Here is a 16,637-nt window from a genome sequence, read left to right as displayed (position 1 = left end):
CCGGTATTTTAACCCATAGCGAATCCAGCTTGTTGGTCGTCTCTGCTTTGTCCATTTTTGTCGATTGTATGCTTTCTTTTATGTATAGGGCTATTCCACCTCCTTTCTGTCCTGACCTGTCCTGGCGATAGAGCTTGTACCCCGGCAGTGCTGTTTCCCATTTGTTTTCTTCATTCCACCACGTTTCAGAGACTCCAATGATGTCTATGTCTTCTGCATTGGCCATGGATTCCAATTCCCCCATTTTGTTTCTTAGGCTCCTTGCAGGGAGAGATGAACTTGGGGGAGATCCTGGAGAGGGGAGATGGGAGGGATAGAAGAAACGATGGATCTAAAAACAGGAGAGGGAGAGAGATGGTGGACAATGAAATTTAGGGAGGGAAGGAACAGAAAAGGAGAGAAATTGTACACAAGGGATGGTGTAGGGGGGATAGAGATACTGGATAGGAGGGTAGTTGGGAAGAGAAAGGAAGAGCTGGTGGAACCTGGGGTGGTGGGGAAGGAGGGAGAGATGCTGGATGAAAGGGTAGTTGGGAAAAGGAGAGATGGTGGATCTGGGGATGGTGGGATCCACCGCTGCAGCTACAGAAATAGAGATGAAAGAAAGGAAAGATACCAGACCTCCAGGGGAGGACAGAAGATGGATGGAAAAAGAAGAAAACGACAAATGGGGCAAGAGACCCTGGCAAGTGAGTTATCAGAAGACGTTTGTTGCAGAGCCTGGGAGCAACATGATTTGAATAATGACCAGACAACAAAAGGTAGAAAAAATTTTTATTTTCTGTTTTGTGATTAAGAAAGGTTTGGACAAGTTCCTGGAGGAAAAGTCCATAGTTTGATATTGAGAAAGACATGGGGAAGCCACTGCTTGCCCTGTATTGGTAGCATGGAATATTGCTACACCTTGGGTTTTGGCCAGGTACTAGTGACCTGGATTGGCCACCGTGTGAACGGGCTACTGGGCTTTATAGACCATTGGTCTGACCCAGTAAGGCTATTCTTATGTACTTATAATGTGTCAGATTTGAAATTTGTATCCTGCCAGAGCTGGTATTAGACTGCGATCGTGAGCTAGGATTTAACAGAGAGAGGAAAAGTCATTTTTGTTTGTTTATTTTGTTTACACCACAGCGCCAGTATGGGTAGGAGAGGGCAAAGGGCGTGTAGTGGGCAGGAAAATCGAATCAAAAAATCGATTCAATAGGCTGAATCGAATCAAAATATTTTTTCCTGAATCGGGCAACACTACTGCCCAGTAGCGGCCTTAGTTATTTAATTTATACCATTCATTTTCTAAGTAGAGATCCTCTGTGTTTATCTCACATCTTTTTGAATTCCGTCACCGTTTTCTTCTCCTCCACTTGTAGGGGTGATTCATGCCTCACACTTAAGGTTAGGCCTCACTTATGTCAAGCAAGCCTGAACCATCGTTGCTGCCTGATGCATTCTGGATGTGTTTACAAGAACTGTGTGTTTCCAGTCAAGGACATCTGCCTATTCATACATGCCTAGCTCCTGTGAATCTGGAGGAGTTATAAACTATGTTATGATCTGTGTTTCTGTGCTTATCATCTATGGCGCCTTCCAAGGCCTCTGCACAAGAAAAGACTATTCATGCTTGCTGTTCTGCTTGGATTGGTCCTGGAGGGTCATCTGACACGACCTAAGGAGAAAGGTGTTTGGGAGGATTTAGACTATGTTTGGATCTGAGGGAGCTCGGATCTAAACTTAGGTTTCTCTGTACACTACAGCGCAACAATAAGAACTAATAAAAGTTGCCTCTTGTGACCTGCTCTCGGACGAGAGTGAAGACGCAGAACTATCTTTTAAACAGATCTGGTTTCTATCACAAAAGGAACTCTAACTAATATATATTACAGCTTTTCCAGTGACAAATGGACTTTTCTGACCAGAAGTTGTTCAATCATCTACTACGCTGAGGAAACAGCAGAATTCCATCTCCCGGATCTACTGAGGCATAATCTAAAGGGTGAGAAAAGGAATTATCTCTTCTTTCAGCTGGGCTAGATAGAATTGTATTTGTTATGGATAGGAATGTTAGGTCCCCTTGGATTGCTGCTATTATCAGGACTTAGTATTGTAAGCAATTATAATTGTGTGTAAGAATTAGTCATATTTATCAATTTACTTAGTGATTACTGTGTAATAATTGTGTGCTGAAATATATGTATGTATTCAGATATATTGTAAACAATAATTAGTTATTTACTGCTGGCTTGTGAATTATATTTTTATATCTAATATAATAAAACGGTAAGCCGTGCATGCGCACTTCCTAAGCGTGCGTCTGTTTTCCGTGAGCTGTAGCTAGGAAGTGCGCATGCACAACTCACCCCCTGCCCTCTCCGTCGCCTCCCGGCTCCAGCAGCGTGACAGTTTTCAAAGAGGCGCGGGATTGTTTTAACGCGGAACCACCAGCCGTTAAAGCTCCTGCCGCTGACTCCTGACGGTGAAGGAGAGGCAAGGTAGAAGAAGATTTCCGCTGCCCGGCACCCAAGTCCTTTGCCCCCCCCCCCTTCCCTTACCGCGGCCCCGACTGGCGATTTAAGCAGCGTGTCCAGCAGTCTTCACATGCTGCTTCGGGCCCTTCTACTGCCCTGATTTGCTCCGGACGTGCCAGAGTTAATCAGACCAGTAGAAGGACCCGAAGCAGCGTGTGAAGACTGCTGGACACGCTGCTTGAATCGCCATGTGTAGTCGGACCCGCGGGAAGGGAAGGGGGGCGGCGGCGGCGGCAAAGGACTCAGGCCCGCGTTTGTAGTCGCGACTGTAGGAAGGGAAAGGGGGTAGAAGAAACAATAATGCTGCTGCACAGGGAACTGGTGTGGGGGGAGGGAAATGGAAGGGGGAGGGAATGCTGCTTTGGAAAGACAGACAGAGGGAGGAAGGGAGACAGAAAGACACAGGGGCAGGTGCACAGGGAACAGACACAGGTGCAGGGAGATATACAGAAAGACAAACAGACAAAGGGGGCCAGGGACAGAGACAGACAGAAAGAAAGACAGCGGGAGTCGCGTCAGGAGGGGTGCGGGATGCCGCAGAGGGAACTTTTCCAATGGGTGAAACTGGGCGGCTGTCGGGAACCTCTGATCAGGGGCAGAGCAAGGTAACTGTATCATATGGATAAGAAGGAGGAGGGGGGGAGAAAAAGGAAGGGACGCCTACTGCTGGACAGGGGGAGAAGGAAAGAGGTGCTGATGGACAGGGGGTGGGTAAAGAAAAAGGAACGGAGGCCTAATGTTGGACAGGGGGAGAAGGAAGGTGCTGCTGGACAGGGGGGAGGTAAAACAAAGGGAGAAGGGCTGCTGCTGCATAAGGAGAGCTGTGAAGGGGTGGTGGTGGACACAGGGGAGGTAAAAGGAAGGGAGAATGGACATGGGGAGCAGGCAAAGGGTGGTGATGGACAGCCAAGGAAAAAGAAAGACAGAAAGAAAGCGGCTAAGGAGAGAGAGAGAAAAAAAGAAATAAAGAGAGACACACACACATATATTCTAGCACCCGTTAATGTAACGGGCTATAAGACTAGTCTATAATAAAATATTTCATATAGCTTTGGTCTCTGTATTCGTATAAGTTGGCAAAAATCTGAATCCTTGGGTGCAGTTATGGGATATCCTAGAAACGAGAGTTGCATGTGACTTGTTTATGTTGCGCTAATTATTTATACCCATAAATCTGCCTAAACACTTCCCTCAGGAGTGCATTCCAGGTATCCACCACCCTCTCCATGAAAAAAAGTATTTCCTAACATTGCTCCTAAGTCTTCCTCCCTGCAACCTAAAAATGTATATTCTTTCTAGTCAAGTTTCAAGTTTTATTCAAATTTGATTTGATCGCTTATCAAGCATTTCTAGTCAGGTCCTGCCCACTTGTTTCGCTCACCTGCTTTGTATACCTAAACCCTCCATTTTCTCGGGTCCATACTATTTGAGAGTCTGAGTATAGGTGATTATGAAATGAAACTAGGATATAATTATAGTATAGCAGAAAGGGCACATGCCTGTAGAAGTCCTTTGCATTACGGTAATCCATCAACACTGTGAAATTTAGCCATGCTGCCTATATGATATATGAGTTAGAAAAGTGTATCACAAACTGTGTGCTGTAGCAAGATTCCGGGTGAGGAAAAGAGGCACCGGCTGACAGGACGTTCCTCTCGTGGTGAGAGACACGGTCTATAGGCAGTCAGCTGGCGCCGACACCTCTCCTCGTCTAGGTGCCTCTCCTCGTGCAACATCCCCCAACTGGCGACTCAGGGCTCTGTCTGGAGGGCCTTCACATAGGCGTGGATGTCGATGTGATGACGTCACGCATGCGCATGACATCATTGCATCAACGTTTGTGCATTTCCGGATGCCCTTCAGCTGTGGCACAGGGTTTAGCGTGCCGCAGCTTCCAGAAGTTTACGAGACACTGAGCTAGAATAATGATTCAACCTAGTCCTCAGGACACTTTTAACCAGGCTGATTTTTAGAAGATCCACAATAAATATGCATGAGATTTGCATACAATGAAAGTGGTACATGCAAATATCTCTCATGCATATTCTGAAAATCTGACTGGTTGGATGTGTTCTAAAGAATCTGTTTTGCTTTCCTATTTATTTTGTCTATATCATAGAGTGATAAATGGCATGGGAGAGGGAGGGAAAACTGCATTCAAAAGAGTGGATGAGCTGCATACCCAGTTTTAAAATGTGCATGCAAGCTGTTTGAAACTAAGGGCACTGTGAGTGGTGTTCCTGTTTCCAATATTCATTCCTGGTTTTGGCACATTGTATCTGTCATCATTTTTACAGTTGTCCTGCTTCTCCTACAGCTGCTACTAAAGAACGAGTCCATTAGCATAAAGGGCTTGACTTGGCTTGTCAAGGTTAAGCTAGATCATATAGGCAATCTGTTTTCAGCATTTTTCTTACCAAACATTGTTCTTCTTCTACAGTTCTTCTGGATCCTCCTGGCCATCTTTATCATTCAGCTGCTGTTGATCTTTATTGAATTTTTCTTTGAAAACAAGGTAATTGGCTACAATAATTTTCAATTTGCTGCCTAAGATTTTCTTGTAGAAATACTGTAGATGTGATGTTATAAATACAAAACATAAGCCTTAGAGCAGCCAGAACGTAATAAAACATAAAATGGCAGATGTCTTCCTTTAAAGACTATTTGGCCCACCCAGTCTTTCCAGCTGTAGTTATATAGCTAAGGTTGTCTCAAGATATGGAGAAAGACATGACTCTGCTGGTTTAAGATCAAGTAAGACCGATTGTCACAAAAGCAAGTCATATCACATCTTAGGTTCATGGTAGCAGATATTGGTGCTACAAGGTGCCTGTTAATTTTTCCATGCTGTATTTCAAAATGGTTTCATAGCTATTTCAGATGCTTTTCAAGATACTTGAAGCCTATTTCACAGTTTTGAAAAGTTTAAAAGGAGTTGAATGGGGAACGGGACAATTCAGTACAGCTGTTTCAGCAAGGCCCTTTCAGAGTGGTCCTTTCAGCATGGGATAGTTCACCATGGTTCTTTCAGCATGGGCTGTTTCATCTCTTAATTTTAAAACACTCTCTTAAAGTCAACCTTTTACCCCAGAAGTCTTCGCTCTAGACAACTTTCTGTTCCAGTATAAAGGGAAACCTTTCAATTTGCTTGATTGATCTTTGATGATGGCACCCCTCCCCCCTTCAAATCTTGAAGTCACCAGATGATGCGGAGGCAGGAGAAGAAGACCACAGGTGGGTGAAGGGAAAGAAAAGAATCACCAGTGGGGGGAATCCAAAATACAAATCTAGTTGGACAATAAAGCTTAGAGGCAACTTAGTTCAGAAATCCTGCCATGACTATGGATGAATACATCGTTCTCATCCAACTCTTTGAGAAAGGTGCTTTCTATAATTCCTATAATTAGGGTTACCAGACGTCTGAGAAAACCTGAACATGTCCTCTTTTTAGAAGATTGTCCAGGCTCCAAGACAGACTTTCCAAAACCCAATGAGCTCCAGCCGCATCTAGACGGCCTCTGAGCATGCGTGGATGATGTCACAAATATCCACGTAAGGTCCAGGCCCTCCAGACGCGGCTGGAGCTCATCCGAAAGAAGAAAGAAGGTTTTGTGGGGGTGGGGCAGGGATGGAAGTGGTACTGGGTGTGCTGGGGTGGGACGGGGTGGGGCTGGAAGTGTGATGAGGCAGGGTCATTTATCCTGGGTTTCCCAGAGAAAATTATGGTAACCCTACCTATAATCTATTTCCAGTGAGTTCATTTCTTTATACTGACATGGCTCACTGCACAGATTCCAGCATTCCAAAAATGATGCTTTGTGTAACTTTTCAATCAGCCAGTAAAGGTCACCATAAGGTACCATCACATTTTAGAGCAGAACATGAGCAGAAAACGAATCATTTTTATTGTTGTTCCCCTCCTCCACTCCTCAAAATGTGAGCATACTACAAATTTTTAACCTATAGGCAAAACTGAATTTTTTAACCTAGATTGTGTGAGTCACAAATAAAGACGTATGCAGATCCAGTAAGTTATCAATGATTAGCAGGAATGAGTCCTTGATATCCACATGGCAAAGGCTATATTCTGAATTAAGTGCTGTCCTAAATTTGCTTGCATGGCTGTTAGGATAGCAGTTTCAATATTATTGTCTATATCACATGTGTCAAACACAAGGCCCGCTTGGCCTTTTTATGTGGCCCGCGGCAATGCTCCCGAACTTCCCCTCTTGATGTCCTCCCTCCCGCGCCAGTCCAACATTGCCGCCACGCCGGAAAGTCTGCCGGCTTCGACAGTGTTGTCCATGGCTCCCCCTCCTGCCTTCGGTTCGCTGCGGTCCACCCATGCGGAAACAGGAAGTTGCACGTCATTGAAGACAGACCCGGAAGGCAAAAAGCAGGAGGGGGAGCCATGGACAGCACTACCAAATCGCTGAGGCCAGCAGATTTGGCGGCGACATTGGACCAGTGCTGGAGGGAAAGACACACCAGGCTGTGAGGAGAGAGGTGCTGGCACTGGAGGGAAAGACATGGTGGGCTGTGAGGCAAGAGGTACCATTGCTGGAAGGAAAGGCAAGCTGGGCTGTGAGAAGAGAGGGATCAGCGCTGGAGGGAAAGGCAAGCTGAGGAGTGTGAGGAGCGTGAGATGAAGAGAGAGAGGTTGGACATGGGGTAGTGTAGAGGTAGAGGGAAAAATATACTTGAAGGGAGAACTGTTGGGAAGAGAGAGGGAGAAATGGTAGACCTGGGGGGAGGGAGGGACACAGGCAGACAGGGGGAGAGATGGGATGGGGGCAGTTGGGAAGAGAAAGGGAGAGAAGTTGGATCTGGAGATGGAAGGGAGGGAGAAATGTTAGGGCTTGGGGATGGAAGGGAGAGAGAGATACAGCATTTCTTTTTTTTTTCCTTCCATCTCATTGTTCAGCATCAAGGGGGAAGGGAAGAAGAACACTAGAAAAGAGAGGGGGCAAAATGTTGGACCAAGAGGAGAGAGGAGGAGAGCTAGAAGGAAATATGAGGCTAGGAAAGGAGTGGGATGGGAAATGGGAGAGCTACAGAATAAGAGAAGATGGAAAACTGAATAGGTAGCTGAAAATTTAAAAAGGAGAAGGATGAGAAAGAGTGCGAGATTTGAGTGGACAGAGGCAGAAAAGAAAAAAGGAGAAAAGTTGAAAGGGAAAAATCAATATGTTGGAGACAAGGAATGGAACAAGAGAGAAGAGGAGAAAAAAAAAATGGACAGCAGACACTGGAAAGAGAATTAGAAGATAGACAAAATCAGAAAGAGAAACTGGGACTAAAAGCAAAATGACCAGACAACAAAAGGAAGAAAATAATAATTTTATTTTCTGTTTTGTGGTTACAATATGTCAAATATGAAATGTGTATCCTGCCAGAGCTGATGTTAGACAGCAAGCGTGAACCAGGATCTAAAAGAGAGGAAAAGTAACATAACATAGTAACATAGTAGATGACGGCAGATAAAGACCCGAATGGTCTATCCAGTCTGCCCAACCTGATTCAATTCAAATTTTTTCTTCTTAGCTATTTCTGGGCAAGAATCCAAAGCTCTACCCGGTACTGTGCTTGGGTTCCAACTGCCTAAATCTCCGTTAAAACCTACTCCAGCAAATCTAAACCCAGCCATTGAAGCCCTCTCCAACCCATCCTCCCCCAAACGGCCATATACAGACACAGACCATGCAAGTCTACCCAGTACTGGCCTTTGTTCAATATTTAATATTATTTTCTCTCTCGGGAGCGCATTCCAGGCATCCACCACCCTCTCCGTAAAGTAGAATTTCCTAACATTGCTTTTGAATCTACCACCCCTCAACCTCAAATTATGTCCTCTGGTTTTACCATTTTCCTTTCTCTGGAAAAGATTTTGTTCTAAGTTAATACCCTTCAAGTATTTGAATGTCTGAATCATATCTCCCCTGTCCCTCCTTTCATCTAGGATATACATATTCAGGGCTTCCAATCTGTCCTCATATGTCTTCTGGCGCAAGCCTCCTATCATTTTCGTCGCCCTCCTCTGATATTATACAATCTTGATATTATACAATCCAGTTCTTTTTATTTATTTTGTAGCCGGCTTGTGGTTGGAGAAGTTGTATCTCTATACTTTTACTAAGACTAACCCCCTCCTTTGCTGGCACGCAGCGTGGGTTTTGGCACCGGCGGCAGGGATTGATCTGACGCTCACAGAAGTCCTGTGAGCGTCCCACGCTCTGCGTTAGCAAAGGAGGGAGTAAGTATCTTAATAAAAAATACGGCCCACGACTTAGCCTGTGTTTTAGATTTCGGCCCCTTATGTGATTTGAGTTTGATATATGTTTTAAATATCAGACCCAAAGATTTGGGGGCCTACATTTTCAATGATTAGCAGTTCTGTGGGCAAGTGGGTCTTTTTAGAATTATATGTGTTGAAAGTAGCTAAAATTTGGACCACTAGGGTTGGCCTAATAACATGGAAGCAGTGCACTGCACAGCCATGCAGAGGGAACTGGCTTTAATTCTCAGCTCAAGTCTTTCATCCCTCCCCCTGCCAAAGCTAGGAAATAGAGAATAACAAGGGGACAAATTTGTCCCTATTCCCATAGGAACTCAATTTCCCTGTCCCGTCCCCGTGAGTTTTGTCCCTGTCCCTGCCCCATTCCTCTAAGCTCTAACTTAACTGCACAAGCCTCAAACATGTATGATTTTAGTGTTTGAGACTTGTGCAGATGAGCACAAAACTTGCAGGAATGGGGCAGGGGACAAGGAAAGAACTTGCTGGGAAGGAAAAATGAGTTCCCATGGGGACAGGGAAATATTTGTCCCCATGTCATTCTCTACTAGGAATACTGCAGTCACAGTCCCTGGGTGGGGAATAGTTATCATACAAACAGCACCACCTAAGTGGTAATTTATAAGCTATTGCAGGTAAAACGGCATTTCTATGTGGAAACAAGAACATTATTTATTTAAGAAAGTTCTAACCTGTTTAAACCTAAGCGGTTTACATAAATACAAACATAATCAGCATGTAACTAACACATAGATAAATAGATAACAACATCTGAAGCATTTACATGTAAAATTGCTTGAGTATATATGCATAAAAGTGCTGCGTCTGACGCATTTCACATAGTTTTATATGGTATGCACATAGACATTCCCGGAGGGTGAAGGTGAGAAGAGTTGTGACAGTTATGAAATACAAGATTACATTCAGCTTTGAAAAGAGAAGGCTGAAAGGGGAAATGATTGAGGTCTACAAAATCCTCAGTGGCATAGAACAGTAAAAGTAAAGAGATTTCTCACTTTTTCATAAAGTACAAAGGCCAGAGGACACTCGATGAAATTTCATAGAAATACTTTTAAAACAAATAGGAGGAAATAGTTTTTCACTGAAAGAATAGTTAAGCTCTGGAACTCGTTGCAAGAGGATGTGGGAACAGTGGTTAGCAGATCTGGGTTTAAAAAAAAAGTTTGGACACTTTCCTGGAGGAAAAGTCCCTGGACAAGTTTCTGGAGAAAAGGTTTATAGTCTGTTATTGAGATAGGTATGGGGGAAGCCACTGCTTGCCTGGAATTGGTAGAATGGAATTTTGCTACTATTTGGGTTTCTGCTAGGTCCTTGTGACCTGGATTGATAACTGTTGGAAACAGGATACTGAGCTAGACAGACCATTGGCTATTCTTAGGTTATTTACAATCCCCTGGATTCTATAAAGGTCATCTAAACTTGGGTATGGATCCTAGATTCTTTTTTTCTTTATACTTTATTAATATTTGTTACATTGATTACAAAGTCAAGAAAATCACCATATCCAAAGAAAATAAATTCAAATAAGAAACTTTTAGAACTCTAGTCCACATTATTGGAGCCACCTAGCCCCTTACTATAAGTATTAATCAAATTAACATAAGTTATTTATCACTAACAGGCAAATGAGGCCATTTTTACATGTCACTAATTATCATCAACCTCTAAATTAGTATCTAAAACTTTCTGCAAAGGTTTATCTTTTAGGAAATTCTCTGAGATGGATCCACAAATACATATTTATCACTTCCATAAGATATCAAACATTTACATGGAAATTTATGGAAGAAGCCTGTTCCCACTGCCAAAACTCTAGGCTTTAGTTGTAGCAACTGCTTCCTTCTAAATTGAGTCTGTCTGGCTACATCAGGAAAACCTCTCAATTGCTGACCACAAAACAATGCCTGTTTTTTTCAAAAAGTACAATTTAAGAATAGCTTGTTTTTCTAATTCTGACTTAAATGCAACCAACAAGGTAGCACGCTTAGTAGTTATGGGGTCCTTTTACTAAGGCACGCTAACCGTTTTAATGTGTGCTATGGACACATTAGCGTTTAGCACACTAAAATGTCGAGAGCGCCTTTGTAAAAGGACCCCTATATCTTTAGAAGATTCCAAAAATTGAGAAATATTTAAACTGTCTGGAGAAACTAATTTATCAATTTCTTCTTCTTCTCCAATATCCTTGGGGCTCTGGAAATGTAATAAAGATTATTTGGTTTAAAAGATTCCACTTAAGTATATTGCAAAACATCCTTCATATACATCCTCAAGAGCTCCAATGGGGCCAAATAGTGAGAAATGGGAAAATTCAGAAATTGAAGATTTTTTGCTCTCATTGAATTCTGCATTTACTCCAATTCTCCATGAAGCAATGTGCTGTCTTTAATATTGGATATAGCTGACTTTTGTAATGTATTTACTGAAGAGTCCAATTTATCCAATTTATTTCCTAACAAAGGCATTTGGGTCTCATGTTCATTTACTTTTGTGGTTATCTCTGATGAAAACTGACAAAATTTTGAAACAGTACCTTGTAATGAGGACTCAATCCTATTCACCACCAGCCAGATATCATTCAAAGTAATCATTTTATCTTTAGGAAGAGAATTTATGTTTGGCTCTGTTACCATTTGAACAGGAGTCAAGCATTTTACTTTCACTATCTCTTTAACACATTGAGAAGAATCCATACTAGCAGTCGATTCAATCAGTTGTACAGGGGAGCATACTGTCCCATTTTTAGAGGCGGAGTTTGTTCTCCCCTCAATGTTTAATATCAGTTGAGGAGGTGGTGACGGTTCCCCTGAGGACAAGGAAGTTGATTGAGAAGACAAGATTACCTTATCTTCCCGCAATGGCAAGGTTAGGGGCTGAAGATGACGATCCATAGGCCCAAAAGCAATTGAAGATGGAACGATCTTTGCTTTCCTCTTTCCCATGGTGTTAAATGCTGATAACCCCCCTGCTCCTCAGGGGCTCAAAAGGGGCATGTCAAGTCCCTTGGCCACAATTCTTTGGACTCACAGCCGCGGGCTCACAACCACGGGCCGCAACTCACAGTTCTTTTATAAGGCCGACAAGGACCTTTCTTCTCAGCACCGGATATGGTAGGTGGCTGCGGGGAAGCCTGCTGGAATCTCTCAGTGCACTCCAGCACTAAGCGGCCTGGATCCTAGATTCTAACTAATTAGTTAATAGATACATAGAGATATGAGGGCAGATAAAGGCCAAATGGCCCATCCAGTCTGCCCCCTATGAAGCATCTACTATCTCTTCCTCTCCCTAAGAAATCCCACATGCCTGTCCCGCATTTTCTTAAATTCAGACACAGTCTTTGTCTTCACCATCTCTACTGAGAGACTGTTCCACGCATCTACTACCCTTTCTGTAAAAAAGAATTTCCTTAGATTACTCCTGAGCCTGTCACCTTTTAACTTCATCCTATGCCCTCTCATTCCAGACTTTTCCTTCATTTGAAAAAGACTCACCTCCTGTACATTAATACCACAGAGATATTTAAATATCTCTTATCATAGCCCCTCTCTCCCGCCTTTCTTCCAGAGTATGCATATTGAGGTCTATAAGTCTGCGCCCACACGCTTTATGACGAACACCACTAATCAATTTTGTTGCAGCTTTCTGGACTGACACCATCCTTTTTATATCTTTTTGAAAGTGCGGCCTCCAGAATTGCACACAGTTTTCAAATGGGGCCTCACCAGAGACATACAATAACACTATCACCTCCTTTTCCTACTGGCCATTCCTCTCCTTATGCACCCGAGCATTCTCCTGGATTTGACCTTCACCTTTTCTATCAGTTATTGATATTAATTGGCATTTAGGATTTATAAGCAGATCTGTCTATGCACTATTCTGTAACAGCATGCTGACATTGGCTTGCATGCAACTCAATAGAAGGTGTGGCCATGGTCTGGGCAGGGGCATTCCCTAAATTTAGCCGCAGTGTTATAGAATAGGATCATTTACGCACACAGCATCTAGAAACATAGAAACATGATGGCAGATAAAGGCCAAATGGCCCTTCTAGTCTGCTCGTCTGCAGTAACCATTATCTCTTTCTCTCTCTAAGAGATCCCACGTGCCCATCCCATGCGTTCTTAAATTCAGACACAGTCTTGTCTCCACCATCTGTTGGTTATGTGCTAGAATTTACACCGGGTTTCAGCAGATGTAAGTCTTTGCACCCAAAATTGGGCATGGAAATCTGTGCTAAGTGCTGTTCTATAAAAGTTGCTTAGCAGTAAGTGACCTTTATAAAGTTTATACTTGGCATCTAACTTTGGGCACTATTTATACAGTAGAATTCCCCCCATGTGTGTATCTGTGCAGACTTAAGCGCAAAAGTTACACCTGCCTTGAAGCAGGTAGGAGCTTTTGGGAAGCTTTTATTTTATATTTTATTTGTTTAACCCCCCCCCCCCTCTTTTTTATTTTATTTTTTTTTTTTACTAAACTGCAATAGTGTTTTTTAGTGCAGGCCGGCACGCTGAATGCTCTGCGCTGCTCCCAACATTCATAGGGACTGTATAAGTGTCGAGAGCAGCATTGAGCATTCAGCGCACTGGCCAGCTCTAAAAACCACTATCATGGTTTTGTAAAAAGGGGGGTTACTTATTTATTTATTAGGATTCCTTAACCGACTTTATGAAAAGATTCACCCAAGGCATTTATAGCAGGTATAATTCAACATAAAACTTACAATTTTGTTAACAGCAGTAAAAAGACCAAGTATAAACATAAATACATTGAATAAGGTCAAGTCAAAATCAGTAAATTGAAATTTAATAATAGGACTACTATGAAACGGTTAAAAAAATGTATGTATTAACAGCACTGAAAGTCAAATAAGAGAGATATAATAAATACTAAAAAAGAGACATAATGGGTCATTCCATGTCAAGTGGTTCAGTATTGAAAATCATCCCACTCCACCTGTATTTTGATTCAAGTCATAACTATACCACATGACATACAAGAAGAGGAAGTTAGGTCAGAGAGGGCAGATCACAGTAGCGTGTTCCATGTGTCCACCACCCTTTGGGTAAAAAAGAACTTCCTAGCATTAGTTCTAAACCTGTCCCCTTTCAATTTCTCCGAGTGACCCCTAGTGGTTGTGGGTCCCCACAGTTTGAAGAATCTGTCCTTATTCACTTTCTCTATGCCCTTTAGGATTTTGAAGGTTTCTATCATGTCCCCTCTAGGTCTCCTCTTATTTAAAGATGAATTTGATTTATAATTCCCTAATTACCCATTACTACACAGATGAAATATCTCCCTCCCTATTGTATTTACCATTTATGTCTTTCTATTATTATATTTCAGCCCCCTAACCTATTGTATGATAATGTACATATGTCTGTTAATGAGATCAGTATGTATTACATATATTTTATCTATTTTACCTTTGTACATCCCTTAGAAGCTTGAAAGCAGGATAACATAATTTTAAATAAACTTGAAACTTATAGGGCTGCCTCTGTCTCTCGTCCCGCATTTTAATATTGAACCTCACCGTTCTGTGATCACTAGATGCCAAATGATCACCCACCATAACCTCAAAAACACTTTCCCCATTTGTAAAAACTAAGTCCAGAATAGTTCTATCCCACATGGGTTCCATTACTAATTGCCAGAACAATTCTTCCTTTGGCAAATCCAAGATCTCCTTGCTTGTAGATGACACTGCAGCAGGGACTTTCCAAACAATGTCAGGCATATTAAAATCACCTAATAATAGTACTTCCCCTTTTCTAGCTATCTTGTGAACATCTTTAATTAAATCCTTGTCCATTTCTCACAACTGTTAAGGTGACCTGTATATCACACCAACGTAAATACATTTTCCATTCCCTCTTTGCAGATTAACCTACAGTGCTTCTTCTTTCCCCCCTCCTCCCCATGTCTTGCAATTCTGTCACTTTAATATTATTCTTAACATATAACACCACTTCTCCACTCTTTTTACCTACCCTATTCCTCCTGAATAGATTATAGTCAGATATACCTACATCCTAATCTTGATTCTCCATAAACCACATCTTCAATGACAACCACTAATTCCAGTTCATCTTCTACTGTTAGAGCCTCTAGATCTGGAATTTTGTTTCCCATACTATGGGCACTGGTATGCAAAGATTTCCAGCTGTCATCCCTTTGTTTCATTTCAATAACAATTTTTGATGTCTTATATTTCTGAGAGGTATTAGTTACATTGAGGCATTTTTCACCCATCCCCAGTAAATTTAATTTAAAGCCCTCTTCAGTATATTAGCCAATCTGTTACTGAAGACACTTTGGCCCAGATGCACTAAAGCTTGCAGGAAATGGCTCACTGCATGGTTTTCTGCACGATCGCTCATTCCCCGATCTGACCATGCAAATAAGCTCATTAATATTGAAATGCCATGTAAACTTGTAGAGCGATTGATGCTTTAACTTGGCTTCCTAAATGCACAAAAAAAAGTGATCGCTTTTAGCGATCCATAAAAAGCAACTGATCAAGACCAGTCACTTACTAACCATTGCTGTGGAAATTAGGACCGTCCTAGTGACGTAGATCACTTTACAGTGTAGTTTGTTTTTTAGAGTAACCTTAGTTTAGCCCTTTTTTGAATGGACACATATACAATATCTGCCCCATTAGAAAAAAAAAATCAACCCCTCCCTGATGAACCGGCACCAAGAACTGACACCCCTCCCCTCGCAACAGCGAAGATGGCAGGAGGAATGTCCACTTCCTCCTGCCATGCAGTTCCACCCTACAAGAAAAAATGGCAGAAAGGATGCTCATTCCCTCCTGCCATGGTGACCCCCTCCCCCCGTGTGAAAAAAAATTGGCAGGAGGGATGCCCACTCCCTCCTGCCATGGTGACTCCCCCTCCCGTGTGAAAGAAAATTGGCAAGAGGAAAGCCTACTCCCTCCTGCCAGGGGAGGCCCCCCCAACCAACCCGTACTCTGCCCCTTCCCCCCAAAAAAAAGAGGCAGGAGGGATGCCTACTTCCCTCCTGCCACCAGATGCTCCCAGACCCCCATCCCCCCAGCCTTTTTGGTTGGATGCAGGAGGGAAGCACGATCCCTCCACCTTCATGGCACACCAATTATGTGATGCATGGGGAGTGGCCCAAGGCCTTGATTGGCTCAGACGCCTAAGGCTTTGGGAGGGGCCTTAGGCATCTGAGTCAATTTTAAAAAAAGTTTTCCTGCCCCGAACAACTGAGTGGCAGGAAGCTGCTTTCAGGGCTTCGCCTGCCTCTTAGCTGTTCAGGCTTTCCTACCGGCTCTGCGCATGTGTGAGGGTCACTCTCACAGCCATCAATCAGACGGGAGAGACGGGAATTATGACGAACCCCCGTGTGAATCATTTGCATGCAAACTTTTTAGTGCATCAATAGCTATTTTTGAATCGGCCAAAATATCAGATCGGAGAGACTCACATGGTCTTTCCGATCTTCTTTAGTGCATCTAGGCCTTCATCCCTTCTTGAAGAGATGGACACCATCTCTGCTGATGGTGCAGGTGCAGGTCTAGGAAAATCATTCCATGGTCTAAGAATCCAAAGTGCTCAGTTTCTTTTGATATGTTCAGTGGGGTGCCTAGAAGTATCATTTGTGCCAACATGGATAAGTAGCATAGAATAACGTACCTTAGGCTTGATAAGTCTCAGCAAATGTTTCATTACATCTCGAATTTTTGCAGCAGGCAGACAGCACACCTCTCTTGACAACATGATCAGCAGACGGGTGCTTCTTTACCTCTCAGAAGGGAATCGCCAACC

General features: G+C 42.9%; 1 protein-coding gene across 4 annotated transcripts in view; it reads left to right on the top strand.

Annotated features, from left to right (window-relative positions):
* The window catches only part of LOC117362823 (tetraspanin-15-like), a 297,713-nt gene that overhangs the window by 106,903 nt on the left and 174,173 nt on the right, over positions 1-16,637 (top strand). For all 4 annotated transcript variants that reach the window (XM_033949841.1, XM_033949840.1, XM_033949842.1 and 1 more), the window contains one exon: positions 4,963-5,037. In XM_033949841.1, coding sequence (XP_033805732.1) covers positions 4,963-5,037 — 75 coding nt within the window. The remainder of the gene's footprint in view (positions 1-4,962; positions 5,038-16,637) is intronic.

This window comes from Geotrypetes seraphini, chromosome 6 (assembly GCF_902459505.1).
Source record: "Geotrypetes seraphini chromosome 6, aGeoSer1.1, whole genome shotgun sequence".
Classification (NCBI taxonomy): Eukaryota; Metazoa; Chordata; class Amphibia; order Gymnophiona; family Dermophiidae; genus Geotrypetes; species Geotrypetes seraphini.
Note: the sequence above shows the minus strand (reverse complement) of the source record. Positions and strands in the feature narration are given on the sequence as shown.